This window comes from Cebus imitator, unplaced genomic scaffold, assembly GCF_001604975.1.
Source record: "Cebus imitator isolate Cc_AM_T3 unplaced genomic scaffold, Cebus_imitator-1.0 Scaffold6, whole genome shotgun sequence".
Taxonomy (NCBI): Eukaryota; Metazoa; Chordata; class Mammalia; order Primates; family Cebidae; genus Cebus; species Cebus imitator.
Window position 1 is genome coordinate 6,918,523 of NW_016107321.1, and position 24,721 is coordinate 6,943,243.

Genomic DNA, 24,721 nt, shown 5'->3' on the forward strand with positions numbered 1-24,721 from the left:
AAAAAAAAAAAAAAAAAGAAAGAAAGAAATAATACAGGGATCGAGCTGAACGTCTTGTCCTCAGTCTGTCACCCTAATACCATTTCGCAAGCAATTCATATTTCCCCCATGATTTGAAATGTCGCCTTCATCACATATCAGATCCAGGTCTGTATCTGGACTCTTGTTTCTTAGTGATCTATTTGTACTAGTACCACTCTTTCATAGAAAAACCATCAGTACTTTAGCATAACACCTCTTAGCTGCTTATTTTTATGTATAAATTTTAGCATCAGCTTATTAAACTAAAACAATCTGAACTTTCATAGTAGAATGTTGAATTAAAATATTGATTTTCATTTGATCACTGTTTACTGAATTTGGATAAAATCATTAATGCCTTTCACTACAGAATTTCAGTACTGAATCTATTTCGTAACATGAAATAGCAAGTTTTCCCCTTTGAGTCCTATTCTGAACACACACACACACACACACACACACACACGGTACTGGTTAAAAAAGAAAAAAAGATTTGCAAGAAAATTACCCACCATGTGTAATACAGCCCCTAATGTTGTAGGACACCCTAGTGGCTGGTTTAACTCTTCACCCAGTGACACACAGGGCAGACAGTTGGCTGTCTTGTGCCAGATGCATCAAAAACAGACTATATGCTTTTCATGTGGAAGTGTGATGTCATTCTACTGCCCCATATACCTCTAAGGAAAAAACTGAAGTTACTTGTGACTTTACTCTATGAGAAAGAGGTTTCATCCACAAGACTGTGACTTCTCACACACACAGCTTACAAGGTGACATTTGGCTTCGGGATGGACTCTCAGATGACCCCAGCGGACGCTGGAAATGAAAGCAATCTTGCTGAGGGTCTGGCAGTCACACTTCAGTTCGGAGAAACCCTTCCTTCTACAGTTCTCTTTAAGGGATGTAGTTTTATTCTCCTATTTTATTTAGCAATACATTCTGTGTCCTCCAAACTCTTAAGTTATGAGGTTTTGTTTTTTCAAATAAGAACTTGAAAAAGTACTAAAGTTTGGGACACTAAGGACAGACTCTCACTGGTACAGCAGCCTCAGGGTATGAAATGGAGGGGCTCAGAGGGAGGGCCACAGTCAGGAGCCCAGTGGGTTGGAACTCTATTAACAGCACTGCCTCTCTCCAGCTGTGTAACCTCAGGCTAGAGTTCAGAAGTGAGCAGTCTGGATTCAGAAGATAAGAAGTAAGAAACTAAGTGAAGTAAACTGCAAATAAACACAGGACTGTGAGCTAGAACAGGAAGCATGATGTTCGCTGGGGCCTTCCAGAAGACAGTTATGTCTTAGCAAACTGGCCAGGGATGATTTTCGTCAAGATGGAGGAAAACACTGGAGGTAAACTATTCATAGCAACTGTCCTCAAAAAATCAAAATCCATTTAATTAGGACAGAAACAATCGTTCTTTGAAAATTACTTGGTTAACAATTTACAGGTGTGTAATAATTGTCAAACTAGTATATGATCTTAGCTCTCTACCTAGGTTATGAAATCCTTGCGGGTATGTTTGTTTCTCTCTCTTTGGATTTTTTCTTTTTTCTGGAATATTATCTTATTCCAACTCAACTCCTGCTGATAATACACTTCTCAAAACCCTACCAACTGGGGATCTTTTCTCCAGCTCTGTCATGGTCCTGGGATTCACTCCCTCAGCAGATGGTCCTTTCCTGCCCTGCAGGTCCCTCCCGCTCCTATCTGTGACCAGTCACAGGCTTCCTCTCTAAACCATCCTTCCCCTACATGGGCCTCTGACTTCTTTGCTCTCAACCCCCAAATCTCCTCCGCAGTTCCCTAAGTACAGACATCTGGTAACGGTAAAATTCATGCTACTCCTGGGCTGAGGTTTCCATCCTGCGGCGCCTCTCTGTCCTTCCTTCCACCTTTCCCTCCTACTGAGCAGCATCTTCATCCTCTTTCTCTTTCCACCCCTTATTTTGAAAAGCTCTTCCTGACTCACTGTCCATCACGGGTAATTAAAATCCCTTCACTAGCATTCACTGCCCCTGGAATGAACTCCAAGCTTCTTGTGGCTCAATCAAGTGTTTCTTCAGTGAAGGTCCCAACTTTGCCTTGTGATCCATTCCCCATTCTTCCTACCTGCTACTAAGCTTCACTCTGAAGCTTCAAACTTCACACATTTCCCCAAACTTTTCTATATCTCTGCTGTTCCTCACACTATACTGTACTCGTATCTGCACAACTCATCTTCCTACATTTAGCAAAGTCCTCTCCCATCAAAAGGCTCTGGCCTCCCCATGGCCTACCAGCTGACATCCACTCACCTCCTTTTACTTTCTTCATTATTTGCAAATCTGATGGTCAGTCCCCCCAGCGAGTCAGGGGCACAGCTCTGTCTTACCTAGAGAACGTTTCCCCCAAAAGATTCTCCAAATGCCTTGCATAAAGTGGCAAGCACTCAAATATTTTCAATGTGATGTTCTTGATCATTTGTATGAAATACATTTTACTCTTTGTCACACCTCTAACCTTCATAACAATTACCAAAATGAGGAAATGAGATTTGCCTTATGTATACTAACTTGAGTCTTTTCTAACACACTCACTTGTTGTGGTCAATCACAGAGTAAGTGATTTTCAGCATGTGACTTCAGAAAAAGATTTCTGGCCAGGCATGGTGGCTCACGCCTGTAATCCCAACATTTTGGGAGGTTGAGGCAGGCGAATCACTTGAGGTCAGGGTTTGAGACCAGCCTGATCAACATGGTGAAGCCCCATCTCTACTAAAAATACAAAAATTAGCAGGGTGTGATGGTGTGCGCCTGTAATCTCAGCTACTCAGGAGGCTGACGCAGGAGAATCACTTCAATCCAGGAGGCAGAGGTTGCAGTGAGACGAAATCAAACCAAAAAAAAAAAAAAAAGAAAAAAAAAAAAAAAAAAAAAAAAAAAAAAAAAAAAAAAAGAGAGAGAAATAATTTTTAGCATGTGACACTGAGTACTCTTAAAATAACAGTGTCTGAGTTCTGAGAGTGGAATCAGCTCACTACAGAACACTTGGAGGAGACAGACAGGCACAGGAAATGGAGGGATGGGCAAACATGAGAGAAAGCAAGAGCAGAAACATGGGAATGGTTAAAATCTAAAAGGTGGGTATATGATTATTTGCTACAAAATTCATTTAACTTTTCTATGCTTGAAATTTTAGCAAAACATTGGGAAATGCAACAAACAATATCGACATATACAATCACTCTCATCTGAGCTCCATTAGAAGGACACAGGGAAGGGCTGTGTTCATCAGGCTAACCTGCAGCCACCTGCTGCCTGTGAACGTGGTGCCCTGGGTAAACGCTTCATAAACTCAGTATCTGTTGAATGAATACACTCCCAAAGCATGTTCGCTTGGGTCTCTGGGACACATTTAAATCTATATAATCACCACGGGTAGATGATTATGTCCGACCCTCTTTCTAACCCCTGCCCCAACTAAATCAAATGCTCCTTTAGGGCCAGAGGCAATATACTAACAAATTTGCTGGCTGAACGTTCCAAATTTAAAAGCCATCTTCTCTTCATAATGCAAAGAAATACATTTATTCAGGCTTTATATCAGGAGACTTATTTAAACACGTCCACTCAAAGGATTTACAGCATTAGCTAAATTGCTTCAGAAACTAGACTGGCTTGACCTTGACTGCAGAGCCACTGGACCACAGAACAGGCTGAGAATGGCCACGAGGGGTGGGAGGGATGGACACACAGGCCTGTGGTGGTGCTGTGTGGTGACTGTAGGAAAGCTGTACATGGTACAAATACATAACATGGGATGAAAAGGGGCAAGTTGAATCCTGGTACACTAGGTGGAGTTTAAATCCCTTCAGGAAGCTGTTGAAATTGAGTCTAGTAATCATTATACCACACGGGTGTAGTGGTTAAGAGCTTAGGCTTAAAGCCTGCTATCTGGGTTTGAATCCTGGCTTTATCACTTGTCACTAGCTGTGTGGCCTTGGGCAATCTACTTAACTCTCTCAGTCACCACACTTACACAATGGGTATATTAACATTATCTTCTGTAAGGACTAAATAACATAATGCATAAGAAGCATCTAATGCAATACCTGGCACACAGTATGCATTCGGTAGAGGTTATCTTAATATGTGAAGGCCGATCTAAAATATAAAGAAAAGAATAAAGACTAGCATTTCTTTAAGTAAATTCCCATCTGATTTACCAATAATCTACCTAGCATATAGGTAACGCATATATGCTAATACATATAGCATATAAATAATATATCTATTAGTTTATGCTATGCAGGAAAAAAATCAGTGATAGTTACAAATGGCTGCACAGCCAGGTCATATTAATAAAGAGACTTTTAATTGAAGAGATGATTAACAGGCTTAAGATAGTTTCTATTCCAGCCAACATTCTGTTCCTTTCAGATACATAAAAGAGGAAGAAGACAGGAATGTTTTTACCTTAAAGGTCAACATCACCAACTCCTAATTCTTGAGACTTTTGCACAAATACTTTCTGCTACTAAATGCTGAGATCTTGGCTTTTTTCAAAACCTAAGCTATACTGTAACAAACCTGACTACAATAATCTGGCTAAAGTATCCTTTAGTGTCTGACTTTTTTTTTGAGACAGGATGGAGTGCACTAGTGCAATCTCAGCTCACTGGAACCTCCGCCTCCCGGGTTCGAGAAATTCTCTTCCCTCAGCCTCCCAAGTAGCTGGGATTTCAGGTGTGCAACACCATGCCCTGCTAATTTTTATATTTTTAGTAGAGATGGGTTTTGCCATGTTGGCCAGGCTGATCTAGAACTCCTGATCTGCCCCACCTTTGCCTCCCAAACTGCCGGGATTACAGGTGTGAGCCACCGCACCCAGTGTCTCTGACGTTTCTGTCTCCATCCCCACAATTCCTTTTGTCTCTCAACTGCAGACATTTGGTCCTGCAATAATCCCATTAGCCCCTGCACTCAGGTTTCCAATGCTGAGATGCCTCTTCTGTTTCTTTCCTTACACCTTCCCTTCCTCTCTAATTTCTACAGGACAGTGTCTTCACCCTCTTTTTTTCCCTCTCTCTGTGGTACCACTCTCCTCCTGACTCGCAGTCATCCACAGAATTAAAGACCTTTCATTAGATCTCACTGTCTGGGGGATAAATTCATCAAGTGAGTCTTGCTAAGAGGCCTCCACCGTGTAAATCCCCACGATCTCTCCAGTTCCCACATACCCCACATCCCACGTCACCATGCCCCAAGAGCAGCTCCTGTAAGATACTTTACCTGACACAATCACTTCACTTGGGGAAAAAACGATGACTTTTAGGATTTATTAAATGTTTATTTCTTCTTGTGTTCAAGTTTGAAATTTACCTTATTTATGAAAGAAGGAGAAGGAGAAGAAGGTGGTGACTGGCTGATACTTTCGACACAACCAATCTGAGCCAAAATATCCACCTTAAAATAAAAAAGGTGCCCAGTGAACAAGAGTGAAAGAGCAGGGCAAAGCTTTTACCTAAAACCAGCACTTTCATGGCAGGACCAAATTCTCCAGAAAACCAGCATGCCACTCACTCACAAACACTACATGCAAAAAGCCCCAATGATGTAGCCGTGGGTTATCGTCAATGCATGATGTTTTCTAAAGTCTGCTGCTTAGTATCACAGTACAGTATTACTGAAGCCCTAAAAAGAATTATAAGCAGCACAGAAAGAATGGAACAAGTATCATGCAAGTCATACAGCCAGAAAAACAAACTCCAGAGGAAAAAATACAAATAGCTAAGTTTGAAAAAATGTTAATATTCTGAGCCTTTTGCTTTCAGAGGCATTAGACATGTATGTGAGAGAGTCCAGCCAAAATGAGCAAAGTCACCTAGTCAACTTGAAGCTAACCACAGAGCCACACGTGAGTCCTACCAATCACAGCTGTGAACAACAGAACAGCCCAGATGGTCTTTGAACTCAGGAACAAAAGCCAGTGCCTCCTTGTGTGTGCTCTTAGATGTCTAACTGGCTTACAATACAGCACTTGTGAGAAGAGATAACTGACACACTTCCACGAAGCCAATCCATGGCTAAACTGCAGCAGCTGTGGTAAGAGGACCACTGTGGAGCCCAACTTCCAGGCTTCAAATCCCATTCCACAACTGTCCAGTAGGGAAGCCAGTACCAACAACATTTATATCGTGGGTGACGGTGTCCTTTTCAGGGGCAACTCTCTTGTGGAGTAAGTGGTGGTATTATTCTTACCTGATAGATGAAAATAAACTTGGAGCTGAAAATCAATTAATACACAAAGCAGACAACAAAGATGGAGTAACGGGGACCCAGTTTATGCTCCATTTAAAACTAAAAATATGACGAAATACAGGAAACCACATTCAAATCACTGGACACCAGGCAGTGAAGAACAGTGATGCTGAGATACGGGAAGCAGACAGAGTAAGCCTACAAGTGCTGTCCACTGCCTGGAGAGACTCTCCAGGCCACAGAGCTGGCATGAGCCCACACAAAGCTTGGTGGTCTCTGTGGTGGGAGGAGAAAGAGTCTGGGGAAGACAGAGATGCACAGAGAGAACTCTGGAGACTGGAGAGGGCAGCACAGACCTGCACTGATGAGCCCATCACATGAGGGGACTATCCAAGGTCAGAAAAAGAAACATAGGAAAGAATTAAGAGTACAATCCCTCACACAGGGCTATTCCCACCAGACTAAATGGAAAACTTCATGATTCATGGGACATTGAGTACAATACTAAGATGGATTTGTTTCAGGACAGGGGCAAAAATATCCCTAAGCTAAATGTTGCTCTGGGCTCAAAAATAAAACCTGAAAGCATTTGATGGTTTCAAAGTAACTTAGGTGCATCCCAGAACAAGGCTCAAAAATGTTGATCAGACGCAAAAATATCCAGCCTATAGCAATGTGAAAATTGCAATGTCTGGCATCCAATAAAAACTTATCAGGCATGAAAAGAAGCAAGGAAAATATGACCCATAATGAAGACAAAAATTAAGCTGACCCAGTAATGACAGAGATGAAAGAATTAGCGCTATGTAAGAGCAAGAGAGGTTTCAAATATTAATGAGGTAGAAGAATCAGTGTGAATGGTTGAATGGGCTTCTGAAAGGTGATGACTTTAAGCACAAAGAAAAAAACCAAAACACATTATTAAATCAATGTAAATCCATGGGTCCATGCTACTATCAGAAAAAAGGAAGGAATGCCCATTGGCACTATTTGTAGTAGCTATAAAACAGCTTCTTTGAAACCTGGCAATTAAGGAGAGATGGAATCAGCCATCTATCCTGAATTCCAAATTGGAATTCGACATAATTAACTAGCTCCAGCTCATATAGGAAAGTGCTACCTTCTAGATGAAACTAGCTCAGTGAGTGTGGACGGAATAACATTACTGATTCTGGCAAGGATTACCAACCGGTGGTAAACCATTACCATTTATATACAATTTATATCTGTATGTTTGTGTGTATACCCATGTTCACACAGAGAAAATAAGACAGACACCTAGCATAAAGAGTAGTAACTGTGTTAGTGTGGAAATGTGATACTTTTCTGTTTGCTAGTCTGAATTTTCTACAATGCATTTGTACTGCTTCTGTAACAATAAAAGGTTACTTTATCAATTGTTTTTAAAGATAGTAAGAATGCTAATTAGCAACTGCTGACCACAAAAATAGTTGTTTCTGGTTGTTATATTTTTCTATTTTGTTGTATTCTGCTCCTCATATGACATCCTTGGGGTACCTGGACCAGTAAGAAGCAAATCCCTACTTCTGACGACAAAAAAAATGCTGGCTTGTTTGGATAACATGGTTAGATCTGACTCAGTTCACTGGTTTCCTAGTAAGCAGCTAAGACATGGCCTAACAGGAACGGCTCTCACTGCACAGACCATGAGGACAGCAACTGTGGAGTGGCAGAGATGGGTGACAGCACCACAACTTCTCTGTGTCCACTGTAACTACATCAGGCCTCACAGGTGGGCTAGGTTTGAGAATTAATGAAAATGGTAACTTACATTTAATTAAAGTTGCTTTCTGTTTGGCTTTCTACCAAATGTGCCCAAAGGGTATACGAAACCTCAAAACATACCGTTAGTGGTCACAGTTCTTATGGCCCACTTGATTCCTTCCAGCAGATACCAAAAGTCCACTACAGGTCAACAAAGATCATTCCATCTGATAAGTCCAACAGTTAAGAGGAGTTTCCAATCGCTACCTTCTATCTTATTATCTTGCGGGGGTGGGGGGAGGCTGTCGCATTCAGGGGTCCACCTATCACCACATAAACCCCTCACTGTGCCTGTCACATCCTTCCACATCAGCTATGATGATGTCATCTGGTCTATCATGCCACGGCCCATCATATGACTAAACCACGTGCAACTGTGTTAGGAGATAGGAATAGAAAGGAAATAATATCTGATTCTTAAACAGGAGAACATCTAAATCAGAATTTCTGACAAAAATGTAGCTCTTCCTCAAAAGGGCACGAAGAGGTTATAATGTTCTCTTATATAAAAAAAATCTAACCACGTTAGCTCAAAATAAGGAAGAATTTGTAAAGTTTCCTGTTTTGTTCTTTATAGATCATTAGTTCAAAGGACATGATCTAATTCTACAGATGAATCTGTACTGACGTTAGAAAACCACTGATGGAAACATAAAACTTGTACATTCTTTTAAAAATGAAGGTAGATCACAACAACAGACTCAATCTATTTATAGCCAGTCATATCAATATTACTGACTGGGAAGGAATTACCAAAATAGGTGAAATTATTTAACAAATACTTTGTTAATTCACATTCTGAACCTACAGATGTCAATTTCAGGTGTTTATTTTTTAACTAAGGAGAATTAAAACAATAAAAATATCCTTAAAGCAAATGAATAATATTTTTATTAGCTTAGAGAGTCTACTTATTCTGATAGTTCAAAGTCTTAAAATAGGTAGCTTTGAGTACAGAACAGGATGGCACGACGATTAGCAAATAAGCTGCTTCCAGACAGACTTGTCTAAGAGAAGGCCATGTGAAATAAGCTTTTATAGACACTGTTCTGATGACAGGATGCATGTATAACAATGCTGGCTGGTCCTTTATCAGTGCAGTTTTAAGGTTAAAAAAAAAAAAAAAAAAAGAAAAGACTTTGCTTTCGTAATTTGTTTCCAGTTAGACAAAACAAACAATAACACCCTACACAGTAAACTTTACTGGCATGTATTTTTGAAAGGTTCAGATGTCAGGGATCTGTGATAAAGCACAGAAAGTTAGTATTGGCAGCCTCATGCAGTTTTGAAGGCAAATATCCCTAAATCCTCTAACACTGGTATATGATCTTCTTTAAAAAGCCCTATTACCAACTAAAAAGAATTTATATCAAGGGTGGGAATGAGAGTGAAGACGAAGAGAATCTTTTTGATAAAGCTGTGTAAAGAGAAAGTCTCAATATGCAATTAATTATAAGATGTCTAAGGCATTGTAAGTCTTATGTGAGTTAATGAAATTAGAACACATCTAATACTGAATCTTTGCGAAGGTTTTCTTTTACCAACTTATTTTTAAATGGGACTACAAAAAAATGCCTAACAACAGACTTTTGAGAATTAAGAAAGCAAAAAGTAGTTCCAACATAAAATTACCATTGCCTTCCTCATCCTGTAAGCAATAAAAATTCCTTTGTAACAACTATAATTACATGGAAAATCTCCGAATAGAAAAATGTTATATCCCTAAATACCCACTTAACTTCAAGTATGTGTTTAATATCCAAACTGTTTTTAAAAAATTAACAATGCCAGAGAATTTTCTGTAAGAAAATCTCCCTATTTTTAATTGGGTAGCCCATCAGATGGTAGAATGACAGGACAGTGATAGACAGCTCCTAGTCCGATGGTGAGCGTTGAGAACACAAACTTCTCCAGGTAGGGATTCAGGATATCTTTAAGTCTCTTAATACTTTACACTGTCAAGTATCTTCTGATGTATTTATAACTGAAAAAAAGTTATTCAAACAAGTACAAAGTATTACGGTACAAAGTATCTTATAGGTTACTGGGAATAGAAAAAAAGACAAATTCTTTGCTTACCAAGCTTAACAATTTACAAATAAGCAATATAATTTGTGATAAGAGTCATGAATTGTGTCCAGGGAATCCAGAGAAATAAAAGAGGAAACAAAAGGTTTTATAAAAGATAGGTATTTGACCTGAACCTGAAGATGTGGGCTTGCTAAAGATGGAAGGAATCACTCTATTATTCTTAGAAGATCAAGCCAAAGGTACAAATACAAGGTGGGACAGCATGGCATATATCTAGAGAACCATCAGCTTGGCTAGAGACAAACACATAGCATAAAGGTAAGGTTATGAGTGGCCACACTGAGGCATCACAGAAATCTAACTGAGCTTGGAAAAGTATCTCAACCTCAGATGAATTTCTTCTACAATTTCCCTACCATGAATTGTTTGGCATCTGCCTGCATAACTGATACAGTGACCTCCTCCTGGGACCACCTTGCTGACATGTAGAAAGTTATTATCCCAGAAGGCAACGGACGAGCGTCTGAAGTTTCTTAAACAAGGATATGACATAAAAGCATACGTCAGCAATGCTGAGGGTTTAGTTCCAGTCCATCACAATAAAATGAGTCACATGGATTTTTTTTTTTAATTCCCCAGTGTACATAACAGTTACATTTACACTATACTGTATAAATGTGCAATCACATTATGTGTAAAAAATAGATATACCTTAATTAAAAAAATGCTTTATTGCTAAAAAATTGCCAACAATCATCTGAGTCTTCCACTAGTCAAGCTGTGCCCTTTGTGCTGGGGGATGGTCTTGTTTCGATGTTCGCAGCTGCTGACTGATCAGGATGGTGGTTGCTGAAGGTTGGGGTGGCTGTGCCAACTTCTTCAAGTAAGACAATGAAGTTTCCACATCAATTGACTCTTCCTTTCATGAAAGATTTCTCTGTAGCATGTGATGCTGTTTGACAGCATTCTGCCCGCAGTGGAACTTCTTTCAAAACTGGAATCAATTCTCTCAATTCCTACTGCTATTTTATCCACTAAATCTATGGAATACTCTAAATCCTTTGCTGTCATTTCAACAATGTTCACAGCATCCTCACTAGGAACAGATTCCATCTCAGGAAACCACTGTTTGCTCATCCATAAGAAGCAACTCCTCATCTGTTCAAGTTTTATCATGAAGTTGAAGCAACTCAGTCACATTTTCAGGCTCCACTTCTCAAGCTAGCTCTCTATTTCTACCATATCTGCAGTTACTTCCTCCACCAACATCTTCTATGAGGGTTGGAATCTACTTCTTTCAAACTCCTGTCAATGTTGATATTTTGACGTTTTTCCATGAATCATGAATGTCCTTCATGACATCCAGAATGGTGAATCCTTTTCAGAAGGTTTTCAATGTACTTTGCCCAGATCCATCAGAGGAATCACTATTTATGGCAGTCATAGACTTGCCAAATGTATTTCTTATAAGACTTAGAAGTCGAAATTATCCTCCATCCATGGGCTGTAGAATAAGTGCTGTGTTAGCAGGCAGGAAAACAACATCAATCTTCGTGTACATCTCCATTGACCAGGGGCACTGTAAGTGAGCAGTGATATTTTGAAAGAAATCTTTTTTTCTCAGTAGTTGTTCTCAACAGTGGGCTTCAAATATTCAGTAAATAATATTGCAAACAGATGTGCTGTCATCCAGGCTTTGCTATTCCCTTTACAGAACACAGGCAGGGTAGATTTGGTATAATTCTAAGGGCCCTAGGATTTTCAGAATGGTAAATGAGCATTGGCTTCAACATAAAGTTACCAGCTGCATTAGCCCCTAATAAGAGAGTCAGCCTGTTCCTCAAAGCTTTGAAGTCAGGCATAGTCTGGCTGTGCAAGTCCTAGATGACATCTTCTTCCAACAACAGAAGGCTGTTTCATCTGCTCTGAAATCTGCTGTTTAGTGAAGCATCATCATCATCATCAATAACCTTTGCTAGATCTTCCGGATAATGTGTTGCAGCTTCCACATCAGCACTTGCTTCATCTTGTACTTTTATATTACGAAGACCAACTTCTTTCCTTAAGCCTCAAGAACCAACCTCTGCTAGCTTCAAACTTTTCTTCTGCAGCTTCCTCACCTCTCTTGGCCTTCACAGAATTGAAGAGAGTTAGGGCCTTGCTCTGGATTAGGCTTTGGCTTAAGGGAATGCTGTGGCTGGCCTGCTCTTCTATCCAGACCACTCAAACTTTCTCCTTAACAACAATAAGGCTGTTTTACTTTCTTATCATTCAAGTGTTCACTGGACTACTACTTTTAATTTCCTTCAAGAACTTTTCCTTTGCATTTACAACTTAGCTAAGTGTTTGGCTCAAGATGGCCTGGCTTTTGGCCTGTTTCAACTTTTGACAAGCCTTCCTCACTAAGCTTCATCATTTCTAGCTCTTGATTTAAATAGCGAGAAATGTGACTCTTCCTTTCACTTGAATACCTAGAGGCCACTGCAGGATTATAAATTGGTTAATTGACATACTGTTGTGTCTCAGAGAACAGGGAGGTCCAAGGGGAGGGAGAAAGATGGAATGGCTGGTGGGGGGAATAGTTGGAACACATAAAACATGTCAATTAAGCTTGCCATTGTGGTGCCTCCAAACAATTACAATAACAACATCAAAGATCACTCATCGCATATCACCATGACAGACATAATAATAATGAAAAACATGAAACTGCAAGAATTAACAAAATGTGACACAGAGATACCAAGTGAGTACATGCTGTCGAAAAAATGGTGCCCACAGACTTGCTCAATGCAGTGATGCCAAAAACTTTCAATCTGTGAAAAATGCAGTACCTGTCAAGCACAATAAAACAAAGGGCAATAAAATGAAGCGCACTTGTCCTTACTGTCTTGTTTTAGAAGCAGTGGTACATGGGATAGTTACAATTAACAATTATTAAACCACTACTAAGTACCATATAATCTTCTAAATACTTTAGAACTCTTTTTTCATTTACTCTTTCCAATAATCCTACGAGGTTTTACAGTTGAGGCACAGAGATGCTGAGCAGCTTACCCTGACTCAAAGAGGATGTGTGAGATCTGGGATTCAAGCTTAGACAGTCTGGCTCCTGAGCTTGCTGCCCTGACACCAGGCTAGGCTGCCTCTTAAGGAGGAGAGAAAAGACAGGAAATCTGTTAGAACAATGGATCTCAATCAGTTCCTTCTCTTTCCACATCTCAAGGATGCAGAGCACGCCTCTCAGTAACTGTGGCTCACGATGGCACTCGGTTAGGGCTTTAAAGCAGAATAACAAGAGGGTACAGAAAGTAACATTTCAGAGAAACAAACAGGAAAGTCAGGAAGAGAAACTAGTTTTGTAGGGAAAGGAGACATGCTGATAGAACTGTTCAACAAAAAGCTAGAAATTGGGCAAATCAAAGAGAAAATTCAAGATTAGGGAGACTTTATAAAGGAATCTACACAATTAGAGAAGGTAGAATAGTGAGAGAGGTTAGAACACAAAAGGGTATGTGGATTGAGGACACCCTTTTAAAAGGGGGAAGAAGTGGGAAAAGAAGGAAAATATGTATGAAATGTCTTCCATGTATCCAGCACTACTACACACTGGTGGCCTAAACCTCTGACAATTCAGGAGGCAGGTCTTAGGCCAAAGCCACGATTCTTACACAGTGGAGCCAGACCGGCAAGCTGGTGTAACAGCAAAGCTTACATGCTTCCCACTGCGCCACTCACCTGGGGCCTGGCGGAGTGTGCCACTGTGAAACAGAAAAACAGAGAGGCCAGGGACAGCATGTGACAGAGGCCAGAAGGACTCTCACAAAAGCAGCTTTATTCCAAGTACACACATCTTTCTAGTGTTTGAAGACAGAAAACAAACCTCTTAAATAGAAAACCTTCAGATAAAACATTTAGGTTTACAGAACTTCTAAGTAACATTTAAACCTCATTGTTCTCATTCTTTAGAAAAGTACAAACAAAACTTTCTATTAATTTCTCAAAAGTAGGTACTCTAAAGAAGCACTGATCTAAGAGTTTAAGATCTATACTGAGACCTTTTCCGAATCACAGCAATGATGAAATCTAAACAATAACTGGATGAAAAACAAGACTAGCACACACAAGAGTACAGATCTTTAACAACTGACATTCATTCCCATTGGCTGGTCAATTCATGCTAGTGGTACAGCCACTAATGTGAAATACCCTTGAAACTGTGAAATAACAGATAAGTAACTAACAATGAAACTAATATTAACCCCTAAAAACTGTGCTTTCTTTTTAAAGGTAGTAAAATGGTTGTCCTCATCTGAGTAACACAAACTGTATTTGAATAAGAAAATGATGAGTTTGATTCAGTTCTTGGGCATCCTTCAATAAATTTTCTACACACTCTGTATCCATGGTGTGTGTGTATGTGTGTGCATTTAAACACAAAAAAGATAGCATTACTTATACTGATGTGCCTTTAAAAAAAATCATATATCTCCATCTGTGCATCTGAGTCTACCCTCATTCTCCATAAAAGCAGCTCAGCTTTCCACTGCATGGCTGCCTAGAGTTCCTCTGATCAGTCCTCTGCTGACAGAGACACACATTCCAGTTTTCTGCTGTTACAGACAATGCCGTAGGAAACTTTCTTGCCCAGAAACCTGTGTTCTGCAAACAGATCTACAGAAGGAATGCAGAACTGCTGGGCGTTAGAGGGTATGCATCGTAAATTCTCATAAGTATTACCGAACTGGCCCCAAAAACTTCACTGATTTATCCTTTCCCCAGCTTTGTATGACACTGCCTATCTGACCACACCTTTATCACACTAGGTACTGAAATGTTTTCATTCTCTGCTGGTTTGACAGAAGAATCTCAAAATGAGCATTTTCCCAAGTTTATTGACTATTAGTACTTTTCCCCCCTCAACGAACAGCCTGTTTATACCCTTTATCTAATTCTTCTGAACTGTTCATCTTTTTCTTCCAGATTAGCACGAGAATATGTCTATGAATGGAATTAGCCTGTATCTGTCACAGGTCAGAAGTATTTTTCCTAGTTTAACATTACTTGTTTACTTAAATGTATCAATTATCTCCTTAATGGCTACTAGACTTGGTGTCATCAGCCTTAGAAAGGGCTTCCATATTCCAAGGTCATTAAAAAATGCTATTATTTTCTCCAAGTATTTTAATAAATAGCCTTACAATTTTCCAAATCGAAGTGTTTCAGCCCATTTAAAGAATCACTCAGCCTATTCCTTTCACACTGACAATTCTAGTCTAAACTGCAGCCAAGAGACTGGACTATGTTTTAGCTGACAAAGCGTTTTCTCACCGTTAGAGGAGGAAAGCAATCACAGCCAGCCACGGTCCCGGATGCATCAACACTGCCTGACACTAGCAACTCCACTCACCTGGACTACTCAGTAAGAATCTAGGACTAACGGGTTCCCCAAGCAATCTGAAATTAGGAGTTTTAAGAAAAACCAAAAGAAAGTGCTGTCTTACATAGCATGTTATACATTTATGAACTAGTTACTGTGAAAAGCAGCACAGACTAAGGATACAAAGTCAAGGAAACAGTAGCAGGCTCGAAATAAATTATTCAAAGAGATCTTTAAAAAGATGAGTTAAAGAAACATACAACACTCGGAAAGTTGGATAACCAACTAAATATGGGGCTTCCATTTGCTTATGTGGGAGGAGAGTCAAATTCAAACTAACTGATGCTAGGATGGGTCAAGAGATGCTGGCTCGGAAGCTGGCAGAGTGCCAAGCTGAAGAGATGAAGCCTGAGAGGGGATGCGCCCATGGGCTCGATGGGCAGGAGAGAGGCCCAGCTTCTCAAAACAAAACAGACCCTGGGAGAAAACATGCCAGGGCGAGCAGTCAGAACCTCCCAAGCAGCACACCCCAGAACATGCATTTTTCCTATTCACAGTCAGAAAATGAAAGACATGGGCAAACCTGATAGGAAAAGTTTTAAAAAGCTACCAATTAATAATGGTCATCTGGTTTCTTACTTGTGACATCTTTCAGGGTATTTATAAAATGTACCAAAATTTTGGCCTATTTAAATTGTTCTCATATCCCAGATAACAGAGAGCAGAGATAGCTGTTAAAATATTTTGTAAAAAAAAAAAAAAAAAAATTTTTTTTTACTTGATTTAAATTAAATTCCAATGCTCAAGTTATCAATAGCTATGCTTTCTGGATTTGTTAATTCTAGTTTCAGTTCATTTTTCTTTGCTTACAAAGAATCTGATTAGATTCAATGTTAGACTAGATTCCCACTTTTTTTTTGGTTTTATTACCTTCTAAATAAGCTAGATGAAAAAAAACTTAGACTTATACCAGTTTATATTACACTACATGTAAATACCAAGGAATATATTTCATAACAGAATGTGACTGAAACCTGAGTTTTAATTTCTGTTCATTAGCTAAACTGCTTCCACCTATCTTGCAATAATAATTATAGTCAGTCCCTGGAATTAAAATAAGATGAATATTTCTATTTTTTGTTCTCCTCATTATAATTCTTTTATTAAAATGTTGTCTTTTATTAATGCAAACCCATGTCATGGGTGTTTTTTATTCAGTGAATCTCAACTGGCTTGGCTTTGCTCCTAGGTGATGCTTGGCTATATCTGGAGACATTTTTGGTTGTCACAGCCGAGGCGGCATGCATGTGACTGGCTAGAAGGTAGAACAGAAGCAGGTAGAAGTCAGGAAGGCTGCTCAACATCCTGCAGTGCCCAGGATGGGCCCTACTAGGAAAGGGTGTGTTGCCTCAAATGGCAACGGGGCTCAGGTGAGAACCCTTGGGAAAACTTTGAGTGATGCATACCTACTATTTGCATTTCACAGTGAGTAACCCTTGCTGTACTACTCCTCAAGTAGTACAAGCTAATAAAATATAGAAAAGTGATCTTCAGTTACAGTGATCACTTTGCCCGCAAATTTTAAATATCTGAGTGTAATCTGTAATTCAGAATGTCTACAAAAAGCTATTTTGAAATGTATAAAACCTGCAGTTAGCATATGGTGATATACTTTGATAAACTCACTTGAAAGGTCAATTAACAGATATTCTTTGTTTCTTCTTTTGAGACAGAGTCTTGCTCTGTCGCCCAGACTGGAGTACAGTGGCACAATCTCAGCTCACTGCAGTGGCCGCCTCCCGGGTTCAACTGATTCTCCTGCCTCAGCCTCCCAAGCAGCTTGGATTACAGGTGCTCACCACCACATCTAGCTAATTTTTGTATTTTTAGTAGAGATGGGGTTTCACCATGTTGGTCAAGATGGTCTCAAACTTCTAACCTGAGGTGATTCGCCTGCCTCGGCCTTCCAAAGTGCTGGGATTACAGGTGTGAGCCACCACACCTGGCCAATAAACAGATATTCTATAAGCAAATAATTGCAAGTCATATGATTATTAGGCCTGATAGAATTTAAAATCTTTCATGTAGTTTAAAAAAAATCAAGAAATACCATCTCCTAAAGCCTATTCATTTCTAAAGATGTACGCAGTAACAGTATTTTAATTCTTTTTTTTTTTTAACTTTTTTTTTTTAATGTGTGGAGAACCAGGTTTCACCATGCTGCCCAGGCTGGTCTTGAACTCCTGCACTCAAGAAATCCACCCACCTTGGCCTCACAAAGTGCTGGGATTACAGGCGTGAGCCAGAATGCCCAGCAGCAGCAATATTTTGATACCTATCTTCTCAATTTTCTTCTTGTCACTTACTCTGGGTCATCATTTGGGAATAAATGAACTAGACAACTTCACCCAAACTGGTGAAACTTTAATTAAAATTAATGTAAAATTTCCCTGTATTTTTCTCAAGTTATCCCACTCTTTTCAGTTTCCTAGAAGCAATACAATAAGAAACCAAGTGCTGAGTGCCTGGATCTGCTGGTCTTTCACACACATTGCTGCTACTTGCAGGATGAGGGCCTCTAGCTCTGAGAGTGTAAGCAATGTGCCAGGGCTAGAGAATCCACTTCCTGATCCAGGCTGAGGCTCTGACACTGATCGCCTCGACAACAAGACCCTCCTCCCTCTTCTTCTTTTTTCTGTGTCTTTATCTAAGAGGGTATTTGCAGTTTCTGCGGCCTGTGTTCGTATCATGACAGACTTCTAAAAGTAATCTCAATTAACACCCTGCCTTTTCTCCTATATTTTGCAAACAGTCATTATCAGGCTTAACAGGTGAGTTCTTTGTTAGTATTCGACAGAAATGCCACGTAACAACCTAAAAGCAACTTTGTTTATGCTTTTGGGGGATGGCAATAGCTGTAATGAATCACGAGCTTTCACAAATATGCTCTTTTTTCAATAAAGCCAGCCACATCCAAAAGGAGGAAGTGAGCCATACCTGGTGATTGCTGCTGGCAGCCGATGAACTGGCCTGAGTTGTGCTGGCTGAGAGAGAATCAAGGAAGGCTTGGTCAGCCACTGAATTTCCACAAGAAAATTGATCTTTTCCATCACTGGGTAAAATCTGAATAGTAGAAAGAACCACAATTATTTTCATGGATTAGGGTTACTTCAGGGAGTCTTTGAGGGCAAGCAAGAATTGTCAAAAATATTCTTCAAACTACAGATTTCTCTCTAAGACACTGCTTTAGCTGCATATCTGTATTTTGATAGGTTGTATTTTCATTTTCATTTAGTTGAAACAACTTTTTATTTTCTCAAGATTTCTTCTTTGATCCATGCATTATTTACAAGTGGGTTGTTCAATCTCTAAGCATTTAGAGATTTTTCCATCTATCTTTCTGTTTTGATTTCTAGTGTGATTCCATTGTGGTTTCAGAGCAGACACTGTATGATTTCTTTCAAACATGTTCAAGTATGTGTTATGGCTCAGAATGTGGTCTGTCTTGGAGAATGTTCCATGTAAGCTTGAGAAAAATGTGTATCCTGCTGTGGTTTGATGAAGCAATCTATGGACATCCATAAGTGGGCATCAATTTATCGATGGTATGGGGTTCAGCTACGTCCTTACTGATTTTCTGCCTGCATGATCTGTCTATTTCTGTTAGAGGGGGTTTCATATTCTTAAAAGATACGCAAACCCAAGAATATCTGGAATAGCTATTCCTTTCTATAAGTAGAATCCTAGAAAAATCCTATTACTGCCAATATCAACTTAAATCCTCAGATTTTTCTCAATCTTGTCAATCTGTAGGCTCCTGGATGCAAAGTGCATATAAATAAAACAAGACATGAACATAAGACCTATGGATTGAGGCCAGGAGGCTGTGAACAGGGTCCGCAGCTGTATGGAAAAGGCTGTGGTGTGTGCATGGACACATGTTTTTGAGGGAAAGTCTAGAGATGGCATCAGATTCTCTGAGGGGTCACGACTCCCCAACGCTGTCTATCAAAAACAGAGAGACGGCCTTCAATCTCACTCTGCAGCCAGGTTCCAGGTGAACATCCTCTGAGGGGAATTCTTTTCTCCTGGAGGTGAACCAAAGGTACCTTTATTCTTGATCTAGCTCCAGTTGTACTCACAGGGCATCAGGAAACCTTCACTTCTGTCACCCAAAATGAAAGACAAGTTCACCAAGAACCTGCACATCCTCAGTTTGGAGGGACTGAAAGACAACCAGCAGGGGGCACCAGGCAGTTGGCTCAGCTGGGGTGTCCCAAGCTGCTGTGTTGCTCTCCTGGGTACCCATCCTAACAGCTCTAGCCTGGAGATCCCCATAGCAGCTCACCCAAGACACCCTTCTGTCTAGGGGAATGGGAGAAGGAACGCAGATATGCACTTAAAAAATCTACTTCAACAAATAATATTATAGACAGCAGCAATATTAGCAAAGGAAAAATACATTATATGTATTATATAAATATCTACATTTGTAATTCACATACTTTATATATTTCATAAAATGTATATATTTTTATTATATACATATATTAAATATGTATTTAAAATTTATATATTAACAGATACATTGATATATAATTTAATATAGCTTATTAAATTTATATAATTTATAATACAGATAATATTAGCAAAGAAAAATATTAACTTTTATTCAGACTAATTAAAAGGTCCTATCCCTGGAAGAAACTTAATGTAAATATTTGTAGTCTACAGGTAATATTTTTCTTAGTTCTCTTTCAATGTACTTTCTATATTTTATATAGTTAACATTTATTATGTTTACAATGGGAGTTTTGTTTTACAGAAAGTTGCTGACCTAAGTTGATAATTCATAAAAAGATGCCTGACAAAGATGAGCTCTAATTAATCAATGACAGGAAGCTCTTACTTCAACATAGTCAGTAGGAACCAGCCCTCGTTCTCCTTTCATGTTTCTTCCTTCCAGCCATCCTCCACCAACATCCTAATAAGTCACAAAAAAAAAGAAGAAAGAAAAAGATTCTAGTTGAGATTTCCTGGAGAAATTTTGTGTGAAGGAATTGTTATACATAAACAAAGTAATTAACATTAAGCTTTTCATTCCTAGAGAATACTGTTCAAAATCTTAAATTCTTAAGTCTTCTCTTTACTTCAGAAAATGATGTAACCTAAAAGCAAGAAAAATCAAACTTCAAATAAGTGATCAAAGACTGAAAACAGCTGATGATTAGATGACCCTTGTCCTGTCTATGTACTGGTCTGTGGCAGATGATGAACACGGCGTGCAGCTCCGAATGTGACGTGGTGGGATGCGCATCCCAGGTCTGGAATCTGCCCTCTGCCACCTTGCTGGCCAACAGAATCAGGTGGAAATCCTCCAGGGAATCCAGAACCTTGCCTCAAGGGCTTCAGCACACTTTACTGGGCTCTTTGGGCACCCAGGCTGCTATATGAATGAATGTGGGTTGCAAGAAGACAGAGACCTAGTCTCCCTGTTACCCCATCCAAAGCCAGCCAACCTGGAGAATGGCCAGACTCTTGAGTGAGGCTATCTTAGACCAGTCAGTCCCCTGCAGGGTCCAGTGACTCTAGACATATGCAGTGCAGCTCAAGAGAACCATCCAGCTGACTTGTAGATTCCTGAGCAATAACAAATGGTTACTGGGTTAAACCACTAAGTTTTAGGACTGTTATGAAGAAAAAGTGAATTGATCCATGGTTCCTTAGTTCTTCTGGATAAATAATATTAATAAACTAAGTAATAAAGTAGAAATCTATATACCAGGATTCTCATTTCAACCTATGATCAAAAGAAAAATTCTAACTTTTATTCACAATAAAATTTGTTATCCTTGGAAGAAACTGTACCTAAATAGTAAGCTATTTATGTTAATATTAATATTATTAATTATTAACAATGTTAAGTGGCAAGGTCCACTTTCTAATCTTAACATAGTAAGTTTTTAAGTTTTAAAATAATGCCTTAGTTAGTTAATAATTATCTGAATCTGAATTATCACATTCTCTTAAAAAATTGCTATAAGCCACAACTTTGTCACTTTTTGACCACAATAGCAACTTGAGGACAATACTATTTTACCAAGAAAAATTAAATACTTCAATAAAAAAAATTAGATAAGGCCAGGTGTGGTAGCTCACACCTGTAATCCCAGCTACTGGGGAGGCTGAGGCATGAGAATTGCTTAAACCCAGGAGGCAGAGGTTGCAGTGAGCCAAGATCATGCCACCGCACTCCAGCCTGTGCAACAGGATGAGACCCTGTCTGGAAAAAAGAAAAAAAAAAGGTGAGTAAGATTGAAGAATCTTTAATCTCTGCTATGATTAAAGGTGAAATCTATTTAACTTATACACACCTAGCATATTATACAAAAGTACTACACAATCTTTTTTTACCCAGTGACATTTTTTTCTTTTTTTGAGACAGCGTCTCATTTTGTCTCCCAAGCTGATGTGCAGTGGCGCAATCTTGGCTTACTGCAGCCTCGAACTCCTGAGCTCAAGTGACCCTCCCACCTCAGCCTCCCGGGTAGCTGGGATTACAAGTGCCCACTACCATACCTGGCTAAATTTTTGTATTTTTTGTAGACATGAGGTTTTGCCATGTTACCCAAGCTGGTCTTGAACTGCTGAGCTCAAAGTGATCCACCTGCCTCAACCTTCAAAAGTGCAGGGATTACAGGCATGAGCCACTGCACCCAGATGATTCTTTTTTTAATCTAAGACATACAAAGTATGTTTGCTAAATACTCTCTCTATTCAGCAACTACCATCACTTCTGCCATTCCTCATTCTCCTTCCTTGATCTTTGCACTGCCACAATCCTCTCTCTCTCCTTCTACAGGGGCATGTGAGAGCAGGTCAGAGTGTCTGAGAGGTATGTGTGCTCTTAAAGGTGAGTGCTGCATCTGTGTGAGAGCATGAATGTGCATGTGTGTGAGAGCAGGAGAGAGTGTTTTAGAGGTGTGTGTGCTTGCACGAGTGAGTGCTGCATCTGTGTGAGAGAATAAGAGTGTGGGTGTTCGTGAGAGCAGGTGAGAGTGAGAGGTGTGTGCGTGCTCCCATGGGTGAGTGCTGCGTCTGTGTGAGAGCACGTGACTGTGCATGTGTGAAAGAAGGTGAGAGTGAGGGGTGTGTGTGCACTTGCATGTGTGTTGCATCTGTGCAAGAGCATGAGTGTGGGTATGTGCACATGCGTGAGTGCCGCATCTATGTGACAGCATGAGTATGGGTGCGAGAGCAGCTGAGAGTGTCTGAGGTGTGTGTGTGCTCGCACGTGTGAGTGCTGCATCTGAGTGTGGGTGTGAGAGGTGAGAGAAGGAGCAGGGGTCTGAGAACAGGTGAGAGTGAGGGGTGTGTGTGCTTGCACGTGTGAATGCATGAGTGTAGGTGTGTGAGAGAGCAGGTGAGAGAGGGTGTGTGTACATGCTCGCATGTGTGAGTGCTACCTATGTGTGAGAGCATGCGAGTGAGTACGTGTGACAGCTGGTGAGAGTGAGAGGCCATGTGTGTGTGTATGTAAAAGTGCACAAGTGAGAGTATGTAAAGTATGTGAGCATGAGGTGTGTGTATGAAGCTGCAATGGTGGGTGTGCAGGTGTGTGCGTACGCATGCATAAAGGTGTGTCGGGGGCTATGCACAAGAATGTGTGAGAGTGCATGTGAGAGTATGTACATGAGTGGTGTGCGTGTGCCCGTGCACATGCACAGGGAAAGGCTGGGGAGGTGTGATGGGACCCATGGTTGGGTGTCTCGCCAACCAACAACTGACACAATGCTGCCAAAGAGTGACCCGGCCACACTGGCCATTTAGACAGACCCTGGGCTTGAAGGAGAGGCAGTGAGGAAGGTGCACGGTACAGGCAAGAGATGAGAGCTGAGCTCAGGGCACTGGCAGGAAGCACAGGGTGGAGAGGAGGGGCAGGACGAGAGTACAACTTTAGGGAGAGAAACCAGCGACTTTAAGTGACTTAGCCTTGGGAGCCTTGGTCAGCTGAACAGAAGGGTGCCACAACAGAAATACAGAGAAGTAAGGAGAAGGCATGGGTGATGAGCTGAGTCTTGACATGGTCAGTTTGAAATGCTTGTGAAAAAACTAAGGGAAGGTGTTTGGGACACAGTTTGATAGCACCCTCTGAGGCTGGAGCCACATCGGGAAGCTACAGATACAGGTTTAAGGTCATCAGCACAGAGACAGCGATAGAAAAATCTGAGACCCTTTGGTATAAGGAAATGAGCTGAAGATGAAATGACGTGGAAACCCGAGCACTCGCAAGGCAGAGAGGGGAGGGACACAAGAGGACAGCCCATGAGGCCAGGGAGAGGCATGTGGGATCCAACATGTTCTACAATACAGTCACAACAAGCTCCCTTCTGGAAGCCTTCAGTAAGAAACACCGGCACACAGACTTCTCTGGAAACAAGGGGCAGAGGGCAAGGGCCAGCTTTCCTATTTTTGTATCTCCAGGGTACCTTGCCCGGGACTGCACACATGTTAAGTATGTGAGTGACGGTCACGAGGGAAAGGACACAGAAGAGACACGCTGCAGTGTGGGGCCCAGGGGTGGAGGCATGGACCAAGGACAGGGATACACAGGGTAGTGTCACAAAATCAGCCAGGTGAAGAAAGTGGGTAATGACGGGTTCAAGTTTTACCCATTTTACAAAGACCAATTCCCCCTATCTGCTTTTGTTCCTTCTCTATCTATATGAGCATGCAAGGAAATATTATTGATACAATTTTCCGTGTAACATTATTTCAAATGAAATTCATCTCATAATTTTGCTACATATTTTAAGAACAGTTACAATAAAGTTACATGTAAAAGGGACAATTAAACATAGTAAGACAAATATGACACAGAAACAATGGAAAAAAGTATAACACAATCTTGGGCTAAGAAAGCTGGACAAAAATGAGTATTATGCTTGCCTCTAAGCTTCCTGGCAACACAGACCAATTACAGAAATCCAGCAGTCTATAAGGATTTTATTTCATCAAACAAAATGTGCCCAATCTCCAGAAGAACCTGAAATAAGAGATCATATAGATGCTTATCATGGAGCGCATAATAAACCCAGTTATATGAGCAGACACACACACACATATCTGAAGATGTATGTGTGTATGTATGTGTACATATGTGTACATGAGTGTACTTTGAAGATACATGTGTATATGTATATATACACAAGTTCAAACAGGGTTTTGTAAAGATGCAGAAATGCTTGTTTTTTTTTTTTTTTTT

The 24,721-nt window shown here is 40.2% G+C and overlaps 1 protein-coding gene across 2 annotated transcripts in view; it reads right to left on the reverse strand.

Annotated features, from left to right (window-relative positions):
* SNX9 (sorting nexin 9) overlaps positions 1-24,721 on the reverse strand; it is a 112,268-nt gene that overhangs the window by 45,579 nt on the left and 41,968 nt on the right. The window contains exons 3-5 of one of the 2 annotated variants that reach the window (XM_037741924.1): positions 20,366-20,440; positions 18,454-18,579; positions 5,382-5,465 (exon numbers count right to left, since the gene is read on the reverse strand). In XM_037741924.1, the coding sequence (XP_037597852.1) occupies positions 5,382-5,465; positions 18,454-18,579; positions 20,366-20,440 (285 nt within the window). The remainder of the gene's footprint in view (positions 1-5,381; positions 5,466-18,453; positions 18,580-20,365; positions 20,441-24,721) is intronic. The other variant, XM_017538628.2, reaches the window with a different exon arrangement.